The 15,766-nt window shown below is 43.9% G+C and overlaps 1 protein-coding gene across 3 annotated transcripts in view; it reads left to right on the top strand.

Annotated features, from left to right (window-relative positions):
- Smc1a (structural maintenance of chromosomes 1A) overlaps positions 1–6,107 on the top strand; it is a 45,929-nt gene extending 39,822 nt beyond the window's left edge. Inside the window, exons 20-25 of one of the 3 annotated variants that reach the window (XM_028857680.2) lie at positions 2,836–2,992; positions 3,397–3,561; positions 3,669–3,819; positions 4,930–4,999; positions 5,374–5,489; positions 5,849–6,107. In XM_028857680.2, coding sequence (XP_028713513.1) covers positions 2,836–2,992; positions 3,397–3,561; positions 3,669–3,819; positions 4,930–4,999; positions 5,374–5,489; positions 5,849–5,927 — 738 coding nt within the window. In that variant the 3' untranslated portion in view covers positions 5,928–6,107. Of the gene's footprint in view, positions 1–2,835; positions 2,993–3,396; positions 3,562–3,668; positions 3,820–4,929; positions 5,000–5,373; positions 5,490–5,848 lie in introns of those variants that run through there. The other 2 variants (XR_003733149.2, XM_037199210.1) reach the window with 2 other exon arrangements.
- The last annotated feature ends 9,659 nt before the right edge of the window (positions 6,108–15,766 follow it).

The raw sequence follows: 15,766 nt of genomic DNA on the forward strand, positions 1-15,766 counted from the left end.
AATGTAAATTTGAAAGGTGGACCATGTTCTAGTGGATGGTCTCACCCTTGAGTATATGGACAGAGCATACTGGACTCAGTGGGATTTGGTGGGACTTTTTTCTTTTTAAAGTTTTACTTATTTATTTCTGAGAGAGAAAGAACATGAAGTTAGCCGGATAGGAAGAAGTTGGGGGAGGGAAGAGAATATGAACAAAATATATTGCATGAAAAAAGTGTAAATAAATTCATAAAAAATGACTGGAAACTGAGGGATGGAGGAGTGGAGGTGGATCTAGACCAATGGTTCTCACCCTTTGTAATGCTGCGACCCTTTAACACAGTCAGTTCCTCATGCGGTGCTGACCCCAACCATCAAAGTATTTTCATTGCTATTTCCTAACTGGAACTTTGCTACTGTTAGAAATTGTAATGTAGATATCTGTGTTTTCTGATACTCTTTGGTGAACCCTGTGAAAGTGTGATTCAACTCCCAAAGGGGTTGTGACCCACGGGTTGAAAACCATTGATCTAGAAGGAGTAGGGAAAGAGTGGGGGTGAATATGATCAAAATACATTGTATCTATGTATGAAATTCTCAAAGAATTAATAAAATGTCTTAAAAGTAAATCTAAAAAGATTACATTGTTAAATTACATGTATTGATTTGCATATATGTTAATTCTTAATGTGTTATTAATTAAACATTATTTGACAATTTCACACATGTACATGATGCATACTTATCACACACATCCTCTCCCACCTCTACTGCCACTACCTACTCACCCCCATCAGTACAAGTCTTTTTCTCGTGTTCATGTCTACTTGTTTTGTGACTTGGTGAGTAACTAGGGCTGTCCAAACGAACAGATTTGGAGCTACCTGGGGGAGCTTGGTGGTCTCAGCACTGGGTACATAACTGGAGAAAATGATTTCACCACTCTCAAAAACTCAATAAGCAGGAAGAGTCATGGCCCCATGAGCAACCAAGCACCTTTCTCTTCCATCACTGATTACTGACAAGGACTGTCCTGTGTGGCTCTGTGCAGGTAACTGTTGTTGGGAGTTCGTGATTGCATATGTTGAACTAGCCTTGTATCCTTGGTCATGATCTTGATACGTTCTTGAATTGTTAAATGTAAGTGTCTGTGTTCACTGGGGACTTTGGGTCTATAGTTTTCTTTTGTCATTATCTTTACCTCATTTTGAAGCTGGCTGGCTTCAAAAGAACGAAATTGGTGATGTTCCTTTCCTTTCTATTTCATGGAACAGTTTAACAAGCATTGATATTAGATTTTCCTTTAAAGTTTGCCAGGTGTGGTGGCTCACGCCTTTAATCCCAGCACATGGGAGGCAGAGGCAGGTGGATCTCTGTGAGTTCGAGGCCAGCCTGGTCTACATGGTTCCAAGAGAACCAGCACTACATAGTGAGACCCTGTCTCAAAATGATAGTACTAATAAAGTTTGATCGACCTTAGTGTTCGGGGCTTTTCTCTGTGTCCTTTTCATTACTGTGTCCGTCTCATTGTTCTTTAGGGATCATGTGCATTTAGAAATGAAGCACTTCACTTTTAAATTTTTGTTCGTTTTTTTTCATTTAAATTTCATAGCTTATTAGAATATAAGTTTTGGAGCTAGAGACATAGCTTAAAAGTTAAGAGCTTTTACTGCACTTGCAGTAGACCCAAATTCTGTTCCTAGCACCCACACGATGGCTCACAGCTATCTGTAACTTTAGTTCCAGGAGAGTTAATGCTGTCTTCTAGCTTCCAGGATACCAGGGCTCTTCTCTGTTTCCAAAAATATAAATATATTCACGTCCTTCTCACTCTTGAAATCACATTGGCCTCCTCTGAGATAAAAATGTATGTTTCGTACGGCCTTTGAGAATCTGCCCTTTGCTTGTCTGTCTCACTTCACTTCCTTTATGGTTCCTCAGCATACTTCCTGTGAGTGCATGAACATGATCATGTCTGCACACAAATTGTTCGTAGTGCCATATTGATTCTTTAAAAGGGGTGGCTTCTAAAGTTGATTATTTCTGAATTGCTTTGAATTCAATGAATAACCAATGAGGACCCTCCTCTCCAGCTTCTTTCTGCCTGTGATGTTCTCGGCTGTATACAAAGCCGTGTCTACTCTTTTTATCTTCTACTGTTCATCCCATAGACTTTAACTTACCCACACGCCCGGAAGCTTTCCCTGACCACCATCAGAATCGGGTTCCCTTTTGGTGTGCTGATTCAACACTGCTTGTCACTGTCTTTACATTCATCCTGCACTATTCTGACTATTCACTTAGTCGTGTTTCTGTTAGCTCCTTGACTTCTGTGAATACAGGAACAGCTCTTGGTGGATATTCAAAGTAGTTATTAACTAAAAGTGGCAGTGAGGCACAAATTCAAACATGCATTTACAGTAGCTATAAGGGGCCCTAAACCAAAATTGAGTGGAATTTGTTCAGATGCAATGATTTAAGAGGCCAGCATGAGCTGCCTGAGTTGTCGTGGAGCCGTAAGTGGAGGCCAGAGCAGTCTGTAAGGAGCTTTAGGTCACCCTGGGATGGTGCTGGCTCATGGCTTGAGCTAAGCCAGAGAGGGCCACTCACAGCTGTTCCTCCAGAGACAAATAGGTTGGCAGGATCTGGAGGAAGCGCTAAAGGTGAGAAAGCCACATTCACCTAGAATTTCAGTGATAGTTGGAACAATTACTTCAAGCTAGATTTTGTGAAAGACGCCAAGCTGGAAAAGAACTTGCCTTGTGCATAGGAGCAGATCCCCAAGCTCCACTCATCTCTCAGGTAGTCTGGACTTGGGGCAGATGCTCCTTACTGTTGCTGGGTGTGGGGTTACAGGATGCACAGGCGGAGGAGGAAATCAAGCAAGAGATGAACACACTACAGCAAAAGCTGAATGAGCAGCAGAGTGTGCTTCAGCGGATTGCTGCCCCCAACATGAAGGCCATGGAAAAGCTGGAGAGTGTCCGAGACAAGTTCCAGGAGACCTCAGATGGTAAGACTAGCCTTTAGATGAGAGCAGAAGACGGAAGGAAGGTGTGGTAACGGTGTACTGGTATGTCACAACAGCTCCTGTTTTTACATTGCCTGCTACCCTAAACAGTGGGGGTTATCTACTTGCTCTCTGGGAGCAAATGATGGTGCCAAGATAGCTGGTAGAGCTCATGGAATCCGTGAGAATTTGTGTTTGTGTGGCTCTAGGACTAGACTAGGCGGTGGCCAACTCACTGGCTACTGATCCTTGTGGGGCGCTCTTCAGGCATGTCTCTCCCTTTGTAGGTTGCCGCTAGAAGTTTCATTTCTAGGTTGTTCTTGGCAGGGTGTGGTTCTCAACCCTGGCAGAACCCAGGGCACTGAGAGCTCATCATCTGCTCTTTTTTTTTTTTTTTTGTCTGGCAGAGTTTGAGGCAGCACGAAAGCGAGCAAAGAAGGCCAAGCAGGCATTTGAACAGATTAAGAAGGAGCGCTTTGACCGATTCAATGCTTGTTTTGAGTCTGTGGCTACCAACATTGATGAGATCTATAAGGCTCTGTCCCGAAATAGCAGTGCCCAGGTAGACTGCAGCTCTTTTGCAACCAACTCCTACCATTCCTCCTCAGTTGTTCTTCCCTCTTCCCATCACCATGCTCATCCACACATCCAGGTCCTCACCCCTTCTGTCTTCCTCTAGGCATTCCTGGGCCCGAGAATCCTGAAGAGCCCTATTTGGATGGCATCAACTACAATTGTGTAGCTCCTGGCAAACGCTTCCGGCCTATGGACAATTTGTCCGGCGGGGAGAAGACAGTTGCAGCTCTGGCCTTGCTTTTTGCCATCCACAGGTAAGGCTCTGCCCCATAGGGCAGTTGGTAGAGAGACAGAGCTGAGGCAACCAGACACTCTGGGGCCCAAAGATATGCAGAGATCTGCATAGGTGAAGGTGTTTTAGTATCTGCATTGTATCACGTTTCCCTATCTATCTACTGTAGCACATCTGCCTTGGTTTTTTTAGACCTGTCTTTTCCATCTACCCCCATCCACTCAGCCTATCTTTCTGTATTTAGTTCCACTTCTAGGCTTTTCCTCACATGGTTGCTAGCTAGTAAGCTATTTCTGTACATATCTAGCTTGACATACCTCTTCATTCTCCTTCCCTTCCTCTGGGAAGCCCTCTTTGACCTCTGGCATACCTTGACACATCCCCATCCCAGGCCAGTAGTGCTTAAATATGACCCCTACGACTTAGCATTGAATTATACAGTCTCACTTTGTGAGCATTTCTTGAGTGCTGCTCTGTACCAGACCCTGTTGAGAGCACGGGGACAGATGAGTCAGACGTGGTCTCTGGCCTAAGGAGCTCACAGACTAGAGGAAGCCCGACACAGAGGAGGACAGCTAACCTTCAGTGTGGGGATGGGCAAGGAAGGTATTTAAGGGTACGTGATGGGCAGGGAAAGGTAAAAACCATGAGTAGTGTTTGGGGGCAGGAGAGGTGGCTCAGTGGTTAAGTGCTCTTGCAGAGGACCTAGGTTTGGTGTTCAATACCTCTTGTGATTTTCATAGGCATCAGCCTTGCACATGGCACACATATATACATTCATGAAAAACACTTAAACACATAATTTTTTAAAAGAAAAAAGTTTGCTAAGGAACCCAGCAAGCATTCTATGTTGGGATATAGTAGACCTACAGATAGCTTGCTTTTTGAAGACAGTTGTTTCCCTAGCCAACCTGGAAGTTCCTGGAAAAAGCCCTGTTTTTCATGGTCGTAGGGGGATAGCGGCACACAGAGCCAGATACTGAGGAGGGTTTTCAGGGGCCTAGGCCACTGTAAATTTTAGACTTGGGTTATTTGGTCTGTGAATGCAGTTGCCCTGTTCTGGCTGTGGGGCTGGCACGCTCTTCTCACTGTCCTTTCCTTAGTAGTAGCTCACCCATTCATTCCCTCCCAGCTACAAGCCAGCCCCCTTCTTTGTCCTGGATGAAATTGATGCTGCCTTGGATAACACCAACATTGGCAAGGTGAGTGCAAGAAAGTTGAGGTCTGGGAGTGAAGCCCCCAAATTGGGGCTGGGTTTCAGAGAGCAATTCTTGATTGTGCCCTAGTTATTCCTGCTGCCTCGTCTATGTTCCAGGAAGATTGGGTCATCCTTGTTTTGATAATCAATAACCTTTTTTTTTTCTTTTTCTTTTTCTTTTTTTTTTTTTTTTTTTTTTTTTTTTTTTTGAGCTGAGGACCGAACCCAGGGCCTTGTGCTTGCTAGGCAAGCGCTCTACCATTGACCTAAATCCCAACCCTCAATAGCCTTTTCTTAGTCTCCCTTACTCCTACCCCACCTGCTTACTTGGACTGGAAAATGGGAGGTCATGAGCCCTGCTACACACCCCTCCCACAGGTGGCAAATTACATCAAGGAGCAGTCAACTTGCAACTTCCAGGCTATTGTCATCTCTCTCAAAGAGGAATTCTACACCAAGGCTGAGAGCCTCATTGGAGTCTATCCTGAGGTAGGGTGGGCTGGCCTCAGGAGCCAGTCCTCTTCCTGCCCAACTCCCCAAGGCAGGAAGAGAAGCAGCCGTGAAAGAGTGGAGGGGATCAGGTCCTGAGCGGCCCTGGGGGCTTGTTGGAGCCCTGCCCTGAACGTTTAGCCAGCCCATCCTGGCAGAGGCAGCCAGACAGTGGAGACAGGAGCAAAGCGTAGAGGTAGGCAAAGAAAGAAGGCACGTGGCATAGAACGCTTTCTCTCATATCCAGAAAGAACCATCGCCTGGCCTTTGAGCAGATACGTAGATAGGGAGGCAGTTTTTCAGCCTCTGGTCTGGCTGTACACCTTTCTTAATTCTCTCCTGACGTTTTTCCCTCCTTCAGCAGGGACTGTGTGATCAGCAAAGTCCTGACCTTCGACCTCACCAAGTACCCAGATGCCAACCCAAACCCCAATGAACAATAGGAAGAATTCTGCCCTCTTGTCTGGATCCTGGAACTGCCCTTCTGTCGATCTCCTGGATCTCTCTCATCACCCATTATCATGTATTCTCTGGAAATTATGCCCCCCCCTTATGTGTATCATTGCCTATATGCATATGGATTGTTTGCAAAATAAATATTGGACGCCTGTTTTAAAGGAGAAGCATAATCAGAGTTTTATTCTAAGGGAGCATAGAATGACTAGCACACCAGATGGGCAAAAGTAGCTAGGACCTCAGGAGTTAGAGGTAGTCACTAAACTGCCCTCAGTCACTCTTTCGTGGGCTCATTCGTGTATTCATCTGACACATAGTGGACACCCCCCAATTGCCTGGGCCTGTGTTTAAAATACTAAGGTGAATCAGAGACCATCTTTTTTTCTGTTTTTTTCTGAGACAGGGTTTCTCTGTGTAGCCTAACTCTCCTGGAATCACTCTGTAGACCAGGCTGGCCTTGAACTCACAAAGATCCACCTGCCTCTGCCTCCCAAGTGCTGGGATTACAGGCATGCTCCACCACCCAGTTCAGGGATCATCTATTAATGGTAAGGAAATGGTAAAGTAACCAATTACTCTGGTTAGTCAAATATCACAAGGACCTTGACAAGAGGATTATCACTTCCATGCTTTGTGGAAAAGCTCACATTTGAGCAAGACCTTGACAAATTGTTAAGATTTAGTCAGGGATTAAGAGTAGAGGATGCTCTGGGGAGAGACAGTTACAGGTCTGCTTCCACTTTTTACCACTTAACTAATGGTTGCTGAGCAAATCATTTGACTTTTCTTTGCCCTGGTTCCCTCATTTGTAAGATGGGGTTAATATTTACCTACCTCATAGGATTTAATGATGTCAGGCTCTCACTAAAAACCTTATTCATGAGGCTGGAGAGATGGCTCAGAGGTTAAGTGCACTGGCTGCTCTTCCAGAAGACTCAGGTTCAATTCCCAGCACCCACCACATAGCAGTTCACAACTGTCTGTGACTCCAGTTCCAGGGGATCCAGCATCCTAACATAGACATACATGCAGGCAAAACACCAATGCACTATCCACTAGACACCAGTCCCTCCAAACACAAGTCTTGTTATTCCTGGGCCTGGAAGGGCTTCTGACCCTTGTAAGGGACAGAAGGAACTGCCAACTCTGGGAGGTGCTGGATGCTTTGGTTACCTGGAAAGTGCCAAGGCAAGAATAGGGTTTATCTGACTGATGGAGAGCCTGAGGAAGCCAGTAATTTCAATCATACATGGTAACTGCTTGGGCCCCAAGCTGAGTTGTCAGAAACTAAGCCTAATGGGTCACTTGTCAGCCTGACATGTTAAGATCTGGTTGGGAACTAACCCCATTAGCTAAAAATGATACTGTGGGTTGATGAGATGGTTTGGTGGGTAAAGGCACCTGCTACAAGTCTGATATCCTGAGTTGGATCCCTGGGACCCACATGATGAAAGGTAAAACCCAGCCCTCTGCAAGTTCTCTGACCTCCGCATATGTCCATACATACAAGCATACAAAAACCATGAAATGACATGGTTTTTCTTTTCTTTTTCTTACTTTTTTTTTTTTTTTTTTTTTTTTTTTTTTTTTTTTTTTTTTTTTTTTTTTTGGTTTTTGGTTTTTGGTTTTTCAAGACAAGGTTTTACGGTGTAGCCCAGGCTGGCATGGAACTCATAGAAATCTACCTGCCTCTGCCTCCTGAGTACTGGGATTAAAGGCGTGCGCTACCATCACCAGGCTCATCCCAGATTCTTAAAGATAGCAGTTGCTATTCTCTGCCTTAAAGATGAGAAAACTGACCTTCCCCCACAAGGGGTTAAATGCCCCAGATAACACTGAGCTTGAACCCAGGTTTGTTTTTCTTTAATTCATTCCAGTGCTTTTCCATTGCAGAGGTGGTTAACAGCCTTGGCTATACATCAGAACACTTGTGAAGTCCACCCCCCTCTTTTAAAAGATAAAAGCAATATATACACAGGTAAAATTAAAATAGTACAGAAGGGCTCGTAATGAAAATCAGCAGTTACCTTCCACACCCCCACAATCCAAAGGATGTGGAGCTTTTCAAAAATAAATTGCTCTGGTCCCACCTCTGGAAATATGATTCAGTAGGTGTGGATAATAACCCAGATAACTAACCCTCTCCGTTATGGGATGGAGAGGATTACATGAGGTGCCTTAGACTATGGCCCAGGCACACTGGAACACAAGTGCTTCAAAGTCTTCAGGATCAGGGAGGTGAGATTCGAAGAGATTAATGATAGAGCCTAGACTTCCACTTGGAGCTCCTTCTGCTCACTGCTTTGCGATGGACACCATGGGGTGTTTAAGGAAGCTAAACCCAAGGAGAATCCCATGCCTTAGAAGGAGCTAGGTTGGCCCGATTACCTTGGTCTAAGGAGTTGAGTGCTTTTCACACTAGTATCTTCCTTTAATCAGACATTTCATTCTGGAAATCTTAGTATTGCACACCTGGAATATAAAAATGAGTCAAATATTTATCCTGCTTTGAGTAGTTATGTCACTGCCTAGTTAGAAGCCAATTCATAAGCACCCTGGGTAGTCAGGTCTGTCAGAAGCATAGGAAGGATGTTAAGAGATTCAAAGAAGACATTTTCTAGCCCAGGAGGTGATACCTGAACTGAGACGTGAATAGGAATTCACTAGTTCCAGTAGAGGGGAACCCCAGGCGGTGACAATGGTATGTATGAAGATCTGGGAGCCAGAAATAGCAATTAAGGAGCACTGGAGCATAAGGATTGCAGGGGTGGAGAAAAGCAGCAAGAGATGCTGAAGGTAATCAGGAACCAAATGATTTTTTAAAATGTTTTTAATGCTAATTTTTATTTTATGTGTATGAGTGTTGTACATGCCCACAGAAACTAGAAGACAACATTGGACCCCCTAAAGTTATGAGCCACCATGTGGGTTCTGGGGATCAAACCTGGGTCCTCTGAAAGCTCTTAACTGCTCTGCCATCTCTCCAGCCCACCAAACAAAGAGTTTTAAGTGTCTGGCTAGAATTTGGGCTTAGGGGACATTATAGTTCCCATACTTGCTGTGCCCAAGAAACAGGCCATCCATGGGTTCCCGCTTCCAAACCTTCCACTTCAGCATGTGGGGAAAGCCCTCAGCCTCAAGTGCTTACTCCCCAAATAACTAGGGTCCTGCAGACTTCAGAACCATAGCTTGAAGACCTTGTGGGAGCTGTGAAACCAGCTTTTACGCAGAGGACAGACACTCCAGAGCCAAAGAGACAAGTCAGCCTGGATGGGAATGAATTGGGTTAGATGTTCATGTTCTGGGCACCTGTGACTACAGTTTCCCTTTCAGCCAGCATCTTATGAATGGCTTCTTACTTTGTCTCAAGCAAATACAGCAAACCACAAGGGCGAGCCTGCACATAGCTTGTTTCCTGGCTTATTCCCTGCAGAAAGCACAGTACCTGATGACAAAAACCACCTGGGAAGATTTCAAGTTTGTGAATGCGTGAATGAGTGCATTTGTGAAGAAGAGGGTGGAGGTTAGGAACGGCGAAAAGACCAGGCTGTCTGCTATAGACAAGGACAGTGGAAATGGATTGAACGTGATGAGATAGGAGCCAAAGCGATGAACTGAGGGGCTGGGCAGCTGAGGGACTGGCTGCTTTTCCAGAGGATGAGGGGTTGATCCCAGTACTCACAGAGCACTGAAAACTGCAGTTCCAGCTTCAGGGGATCCAATGCCCTCTTCTGGCCTCAGTGAGCGCCAGGCGTGCATGTGGCGCATAGATATACATGCAGGCAGAACATCCAGACACATTAAGTTTCAAAAAGATGTACTTTGAAGACTTGAGTGTTGGTGTGATTGGTGACTGAGATATATATATGAATAGCCATATTCCTACTCTATCCCAGTTGTCTTTTCCTCATCCATCTCTGAATCAGAATCCTCGTTTAGCCTCCTCAGCACCTGGAACTCATCCCTCAAGTTAAGCATCCTGTGTACTGTATGTTCCCCTGCATCCCCCAGTCACTGATTCACCCATCCAGTTCAATACATTTTGGCTGAGCACCTCCTGTGTGCATTGAGACTCTTCTAGCTAGGACTCCAACTCCCTCTTCCTCCCTTAAATATTTTTGAAGGTTCCCCCCACCCACCCAGGTAAGCTGTATCCTTTATCCAATAGCATATAAAGAGATGTCCACTATACCAAACCTATAAAGGAACTTAGAGACTGTCAATTCTAAGGCCTTTGGAGAGAAATTAATTTCCCTAAGGTCCTACTACTAGGAAGTATTGGAGCCATAAATGGGACCCAGGTTCTAATCCCGACAGGTAGAAATGGTAAGGAAGGTGGGACTTAGGGTGAGCTTTGACAATTGATGTATAATCAGGGCAAACAATGCTTGCCAATTATACTACTATAAACAAAAAACAAAAACAAACCTTGCCTTGCTGCTTCTAAGGGGTTTCTCTAATGTAAGTTGCCACACTCTACCATGTGACTTCATAGGCCCAACTACAGATGACTAGACTGCGATAGTATCGGAACCAAGGTAGCAAATTTCTAGGCTGGTCAGCAGCCTCCTAAGTGGACTGGAGTAAGGATTCCATCTTTTTGTTGTTTGTTTGTTTGTTTGTTTGTGTGGTGATACTGTGTTCCCCAAAATATTGTGCACCCTAATAAACTTATTTGGGGTCAGAGACAGAACAGCCACTAGATATAGAGAAAATGGTGGCACACACGCCTTTAATCCTAGCATTCCAGAGGCAGAGATCCGTCTGGATCTCTGTGAGTTCAAAGCTACACTGGAACAGCCAGGCGTGTAAAAGAGCTTTTAATCCCAGGAAGTGATGGCAGGAAGAAAATAGGTATTTAAGGCGTGAGGATGAGGAACTAGACCTGGTTAAGCTTTTAGGCTTTTGAGTAGCATAGTTCAGCTGAGAGGCATCCAGTCTGAGGAAACAGGATCAGCTGAGGAATTGGCAAGGTGAGGTAGCTGTGGCTTGTTCTGCTTCTCTGATCTTTCAGCGTTCACCCCAATACCTGGCTCCTAGTTTGTTTTTATTAATAAGACCTTCTAAGATTCATGCTATATGTTTGTTTTGTTTTTTTGAGACAGTTTCTCTGTGTGTAGCCCTGGCTGTCCTAGAACTTACTCTGTAGACCAGGCTGGCCTCGAACTCACAGAGATCCACTTGCTTCTGCTTCTCGAGTGCTGGAATTAAAGGCGTGCACCACTACTGCCCGGCAAGGATTACATCTTGTGAGGATTCCATCCTATGTGGGTGGCTTACCTAATGGCATGTATGTATAAAATAGATATTTCGGGGAAGTTGAATCTGTGGTATTCAAAATAAGTGAACAATTAGAATTCACCAAGGCTGGAAACTTACACAGTAACAGCAAAACTGTAGAAATCATAAATCATAGGGCTGGATCAATGACTCCGCAGTTAAGAGCGCTGGATGCTCTTGAAAAGGACCCAGCTTTGGTTCCCAGTACCCATGTGGCAGCCTGTAACACTAGTTCCAGGGGATCTGATGCCCTCTTCTGGCCTCTGTGGGCACCAGGCATACACATGGTACACATCTATACATGCAGGCACTCACACACATACAGAACATAAAAAAAAAATCTTTTCAAAAATTCTAAGTTGTGAGATATTTGTATCATGAGTTCACAGGGCTGGCCATCAAGCAACAAGGCACTGAGGGCCCAAAGTTGGCAACGATGTAGCAGGAGCCACAAGACAAATTATGTAAAATCCATGAAGCAGCAGAAGGCTTGAATACATATACAAGACCCACAAGGCAGCAGGTGTGATGAATCCGAAAGAGACGCTACCCGGTAGCTTGAAGCACGCGGTAGAAACAATGGGAACAGGAGAAGCAGTCGGGGTACTTACAAGTGAAAGTTCGAGGAGAACCCATGGGTTAATGGAAGCCAAAGTCCCAAGAGCCTCAAAGCAGCAGGAGCAGAAAGTCCTAGAAGCGCTGAGGCAGTGAAAGCCATGGGCTAGAGACAAGGGGACCAGAAAGAAGTTAGTCAGTAGCAGTAGGAGGGGTATAAATTACAGCCAGGAAGTAGTTGAGTCACCATTTTGAGAAAGGAGCAACAGAATGCCTCAACTGAGGGGTGACAAGACAAGCCAGGCTCGAGAGCTGCTTTGGAGCAAAAGCCATTTTCAAGTTTGCCTCTGAAGCCCTTCCTGTCTCGTTTGCCCGTGGATGCTTTAAACGGCCATCACTAATGCAAGTGTGTCTGTGGCTCTTGTCATCTAAAAAGAGGTTAACACATGTGCAATTTAGATGTGTGAAGACCGGGGAAGTTCTTCCTGGGAGTTTGATGCAAGACACAGAGTGAGAATTGATTCTTTCCCTCGTGACCTCATTTCTCATGTACTTTTCACTCGTTTGCTTGTTGATTCCCTTTTCTCATTTGTCCAATTCGTTTTTTCCTTCTTAGTCTATGCATTGATATGAATGTTTACTCGTTCGTTCTTTGCTGCATCCACTCTTCCCATTCATCTGCTCTACAAGCATATATTGAGTTCTTTTCTGCATATCAGGCCCTCAACTAGACTCTGAGTTCTCCGGCCTCCAGAAATTCACAGTTTAAGTAGTGACTCAGAGAAGTGCACTAAATGTAGCAGATGATATAACAGAAGTCTAGATGGGGCAGGGTGAGCTTATAGAAAAGCACTGGGTGGTTCTCCCCGGAGTCTGGTGGGTTGGAGGAATTGCTCAGTAACACCTTTAGAGAAGAAAGTGTACTTCAACTGAGCCTTGAAAGAGGAGTTATCTGGGAAGGGACGAAAGAACATTATGAGGAGCTGCCTAAACCGAGAAAGTGTAAGTATATGGGTTTCAGAGAGTAGTTAGTATTGGTCCATGCCATGGTAACACTGGTGGAAGCCATGCAATCAAGCTTAGTTTTGACCTTATGAACAATGGGGAAGCTGTAGGATCTGAAACAGAAAAGAGACAGACTGATACATTAGGAATTTCAGTCCAGCAGCTAGTGTTACAGAAGATGAGGGGTGGCCGGCGGTGGTGGTGCACGCCTTTAATCCGGCACTTGAGAGGCAGAGTCAGGTGGATCTCTGTGAGTTCAAGGCCAGCCTGGGCTACAGAGCGAGTTCCAGACAGCCAGGAAAACCTACACAGAGAAACCCTATCTTAAAAAAAAAAAAAAAAAAAAAAAAAAAAAAAAAAAAAAAAAAAAAAAAAAAAAAACACTAAAAGAAGAAGCTTGGGGGCATAAAGCACTGACCTAAATTATGTATGTGAATAAAGTGTACTTGAGTGTCATCATTAGACTTGTGAATGAGGACTCATGAGAACCTTGAGGTGTGAGAAAGTTGTTCAGCTAGAGGCCAAGATTCTTGTTTTTGGTTTTTTCAGACGGTAGAATTTCAGTTAAGAGTTTTAGAAGAGGGACTGGAGAGATGGCTCAGCAGTTAAGAGCACGGGCTGCTCTTCCAGCACCCACATGGCAGCTCACAACTGTCTGTAACTCCAAGATCTGACACCCTCACACAGGCATACAGGCAGGCAAAACACCAGAGGGGAAAAAAAGAAATAAAAAAGAGTTTAAGAATAGGGAGGATTCTGGCTGGTGAAAATGAGGAAGGGCTTTCTGAGCTCGGGAGATAAGAGGACAGCAGTAAAATCATTACAATCTGACGGGATCGGGGCTGCATTTAAGAGAAAGAGACTGCAATAGATTTCCAAACTATTACATGAAGTCTGCAGGGACCAGGAAATCTGGGGGGGACAGAGAAAGTTCATCGACAAGGGTATCCTTTGTGATTTAATTTTTTTTTTAAAAAAATCAAACATTCATTTAAAAATGAGGGAATGCAGGCCCATTATTTAGAAAACTCAAATCAGCATAGTAGGTCTTATGGAAAGCAGGAGTCCACTGCCCCGCCCACTCTCGCTTTTGATGTTTAATTTCAGTTATTTTTTTCCTGATTGTTAACTCCATGCCTAACTAATGTACCATGGGGAACATTTTAAAGCAACACTTTAATTTTAATTTTTTATTTATGTCTACATGTGTGTCTCTCTGTGTGTGCAAACATATGTGCGCAGGTATTCATGGACATTGGACATTGGAACCACTGGAGCTATAGTTGCGGGTGGTTGTTGGCTGTTGAACATGGGTTCTGGGAACCAAAACTCAGGTCCTCTGCAAGAGCAGCAAGCGCTCTTAACCACTGAGCCATCTCTTCAGAATCCCGTGTGGACATTTTTAACAGCAATCAGTTTCAGACCATACACACAGGTGTTCTTTGACAAATGAGAAGTTAGATCATTCACATCAAGTTCAGTTTGTATCTTTTATTTCTAATATAATTTCATTTCACTGTTGGATGACATTCTGAACCTAAGTAACGTTTTGTTTTTGTCTATGAACTAGAGACAATATTCCCCTTCCCATTGCTTGTTTGTTGTTGGTAATGGTGCTTTTGAGAGAGGGTCTCTTATAACCCAGGCTGGCTTTGAGCTCACTGTGTAGTTGACACTGTCCTTGAACCCCTGATCCTCCCGCCTCCACTTCTCAAGTGCTGGGATTGCAAACATGTGCCATCATACCTGGCTTGAGACAATATTTCTTTTTTTTTAATGGGTTGTAGTCTGATTGTTCTTTATTTTATATCTAGAATCCACTTATGAGTGAGTACATACCATGACTGTCTTTCTGGGTTTGGGTTACCTCACTCAGGATGATTTTTTCTAGTTCCATCCATTTGCCTGCAAATTTCATGCTTTCATTGTTTTTCTCTGCTGAGTAGTACTCCATTGTGTATATGTACCACATTTTTTTCATCCATTCTTTTGTTGACGGGCATCTAGGTTGTTTCCAGGTTCTGGCTATTACAAATAGTGCTGCTATGAACATAGCTGAGCATGTATCTTTATGGTATGAATCGGCATTCCTTGGGTATATGCCCAAGAGTGGGATGGCTGGGTCTTGAGGTAGTTCAATTCCTAATTTTTTGAAAAACTGCCATACTTATTTCCACAGTGGTTGTACAAGCTTACATTCCCACCAACAGTGGAGGAGGAGACAATATTTCTTGATCAGAGCTTTGTTAAATAAGAAACACCCTCTCTATTGACCTTCCAATTTTTGCAACATGGACATTGATCTGAGACTTACATTTTTAGAAATTATTTATGAGGACATATGCCACAGTCCATGTGTGGTCAGAGGACAGTTTGCGGAGTCATTTCTCTCCTTCTTCCATGTGGATTCCAGGGATTGTACTCAGGTCTTCAGGCTTCCTGGCAAGAGCCTTTATCTGCTCAGTCATCTTGAAAGCACTCTATTTTATTGTTGTTGGGTTTTATTTATTTATTCATGTGTGTGTATGTGTGTGTTTTATATTTTGTTTGGAGACAGTGTCTTATGTAGCCTATGCTGGCCTCAAACTTGCTTTGTGGATGACATGACTTGGGATACCTACTCTTCCTGCTCTATGGCACGGCTGCCTCCACCACCACATCTAATCTTCTCATCTGTCCTTTTATATTGTCAAAACTGCTCTAGCAACCTGATGGTTACATTCTGCTGTGATCATGATTATACTTAACGCTTTTTGGTGTTTTCTCTATAGTATGATTCTAGAAATTAAAGGGCAATATACAGCTACTGATATGACTAATGGTCTTTCTTTTAGAGCCAACCAATATATTTTAATAAATTTTTGCTTTGTAGCAAGTTTTTCTTTTTCCTGGCTTCTAATTTTTCTTCTTGCTTTATCACATATTCCCTTTTTCTTTTCAGAATCTCCACTGCATTAAGAATTATACACTAAAAAAATTCCACTTA

The sequence above is a fragment of the Peromyscus leucopus genome, chromosome X (assembly GCF_004664715.2).
Source record: "Peromyscus leucopus breed LL Stock chromosome X, UCI_PerLeu_2.1, whole genome shotgun sequence".
Taxonomy (NCBI): Eukaryota; Metazoa; Chordata; class Mammalia; order Rodentia; family Cricetidae; genus Peromyscus; species Peromyscus leucopus.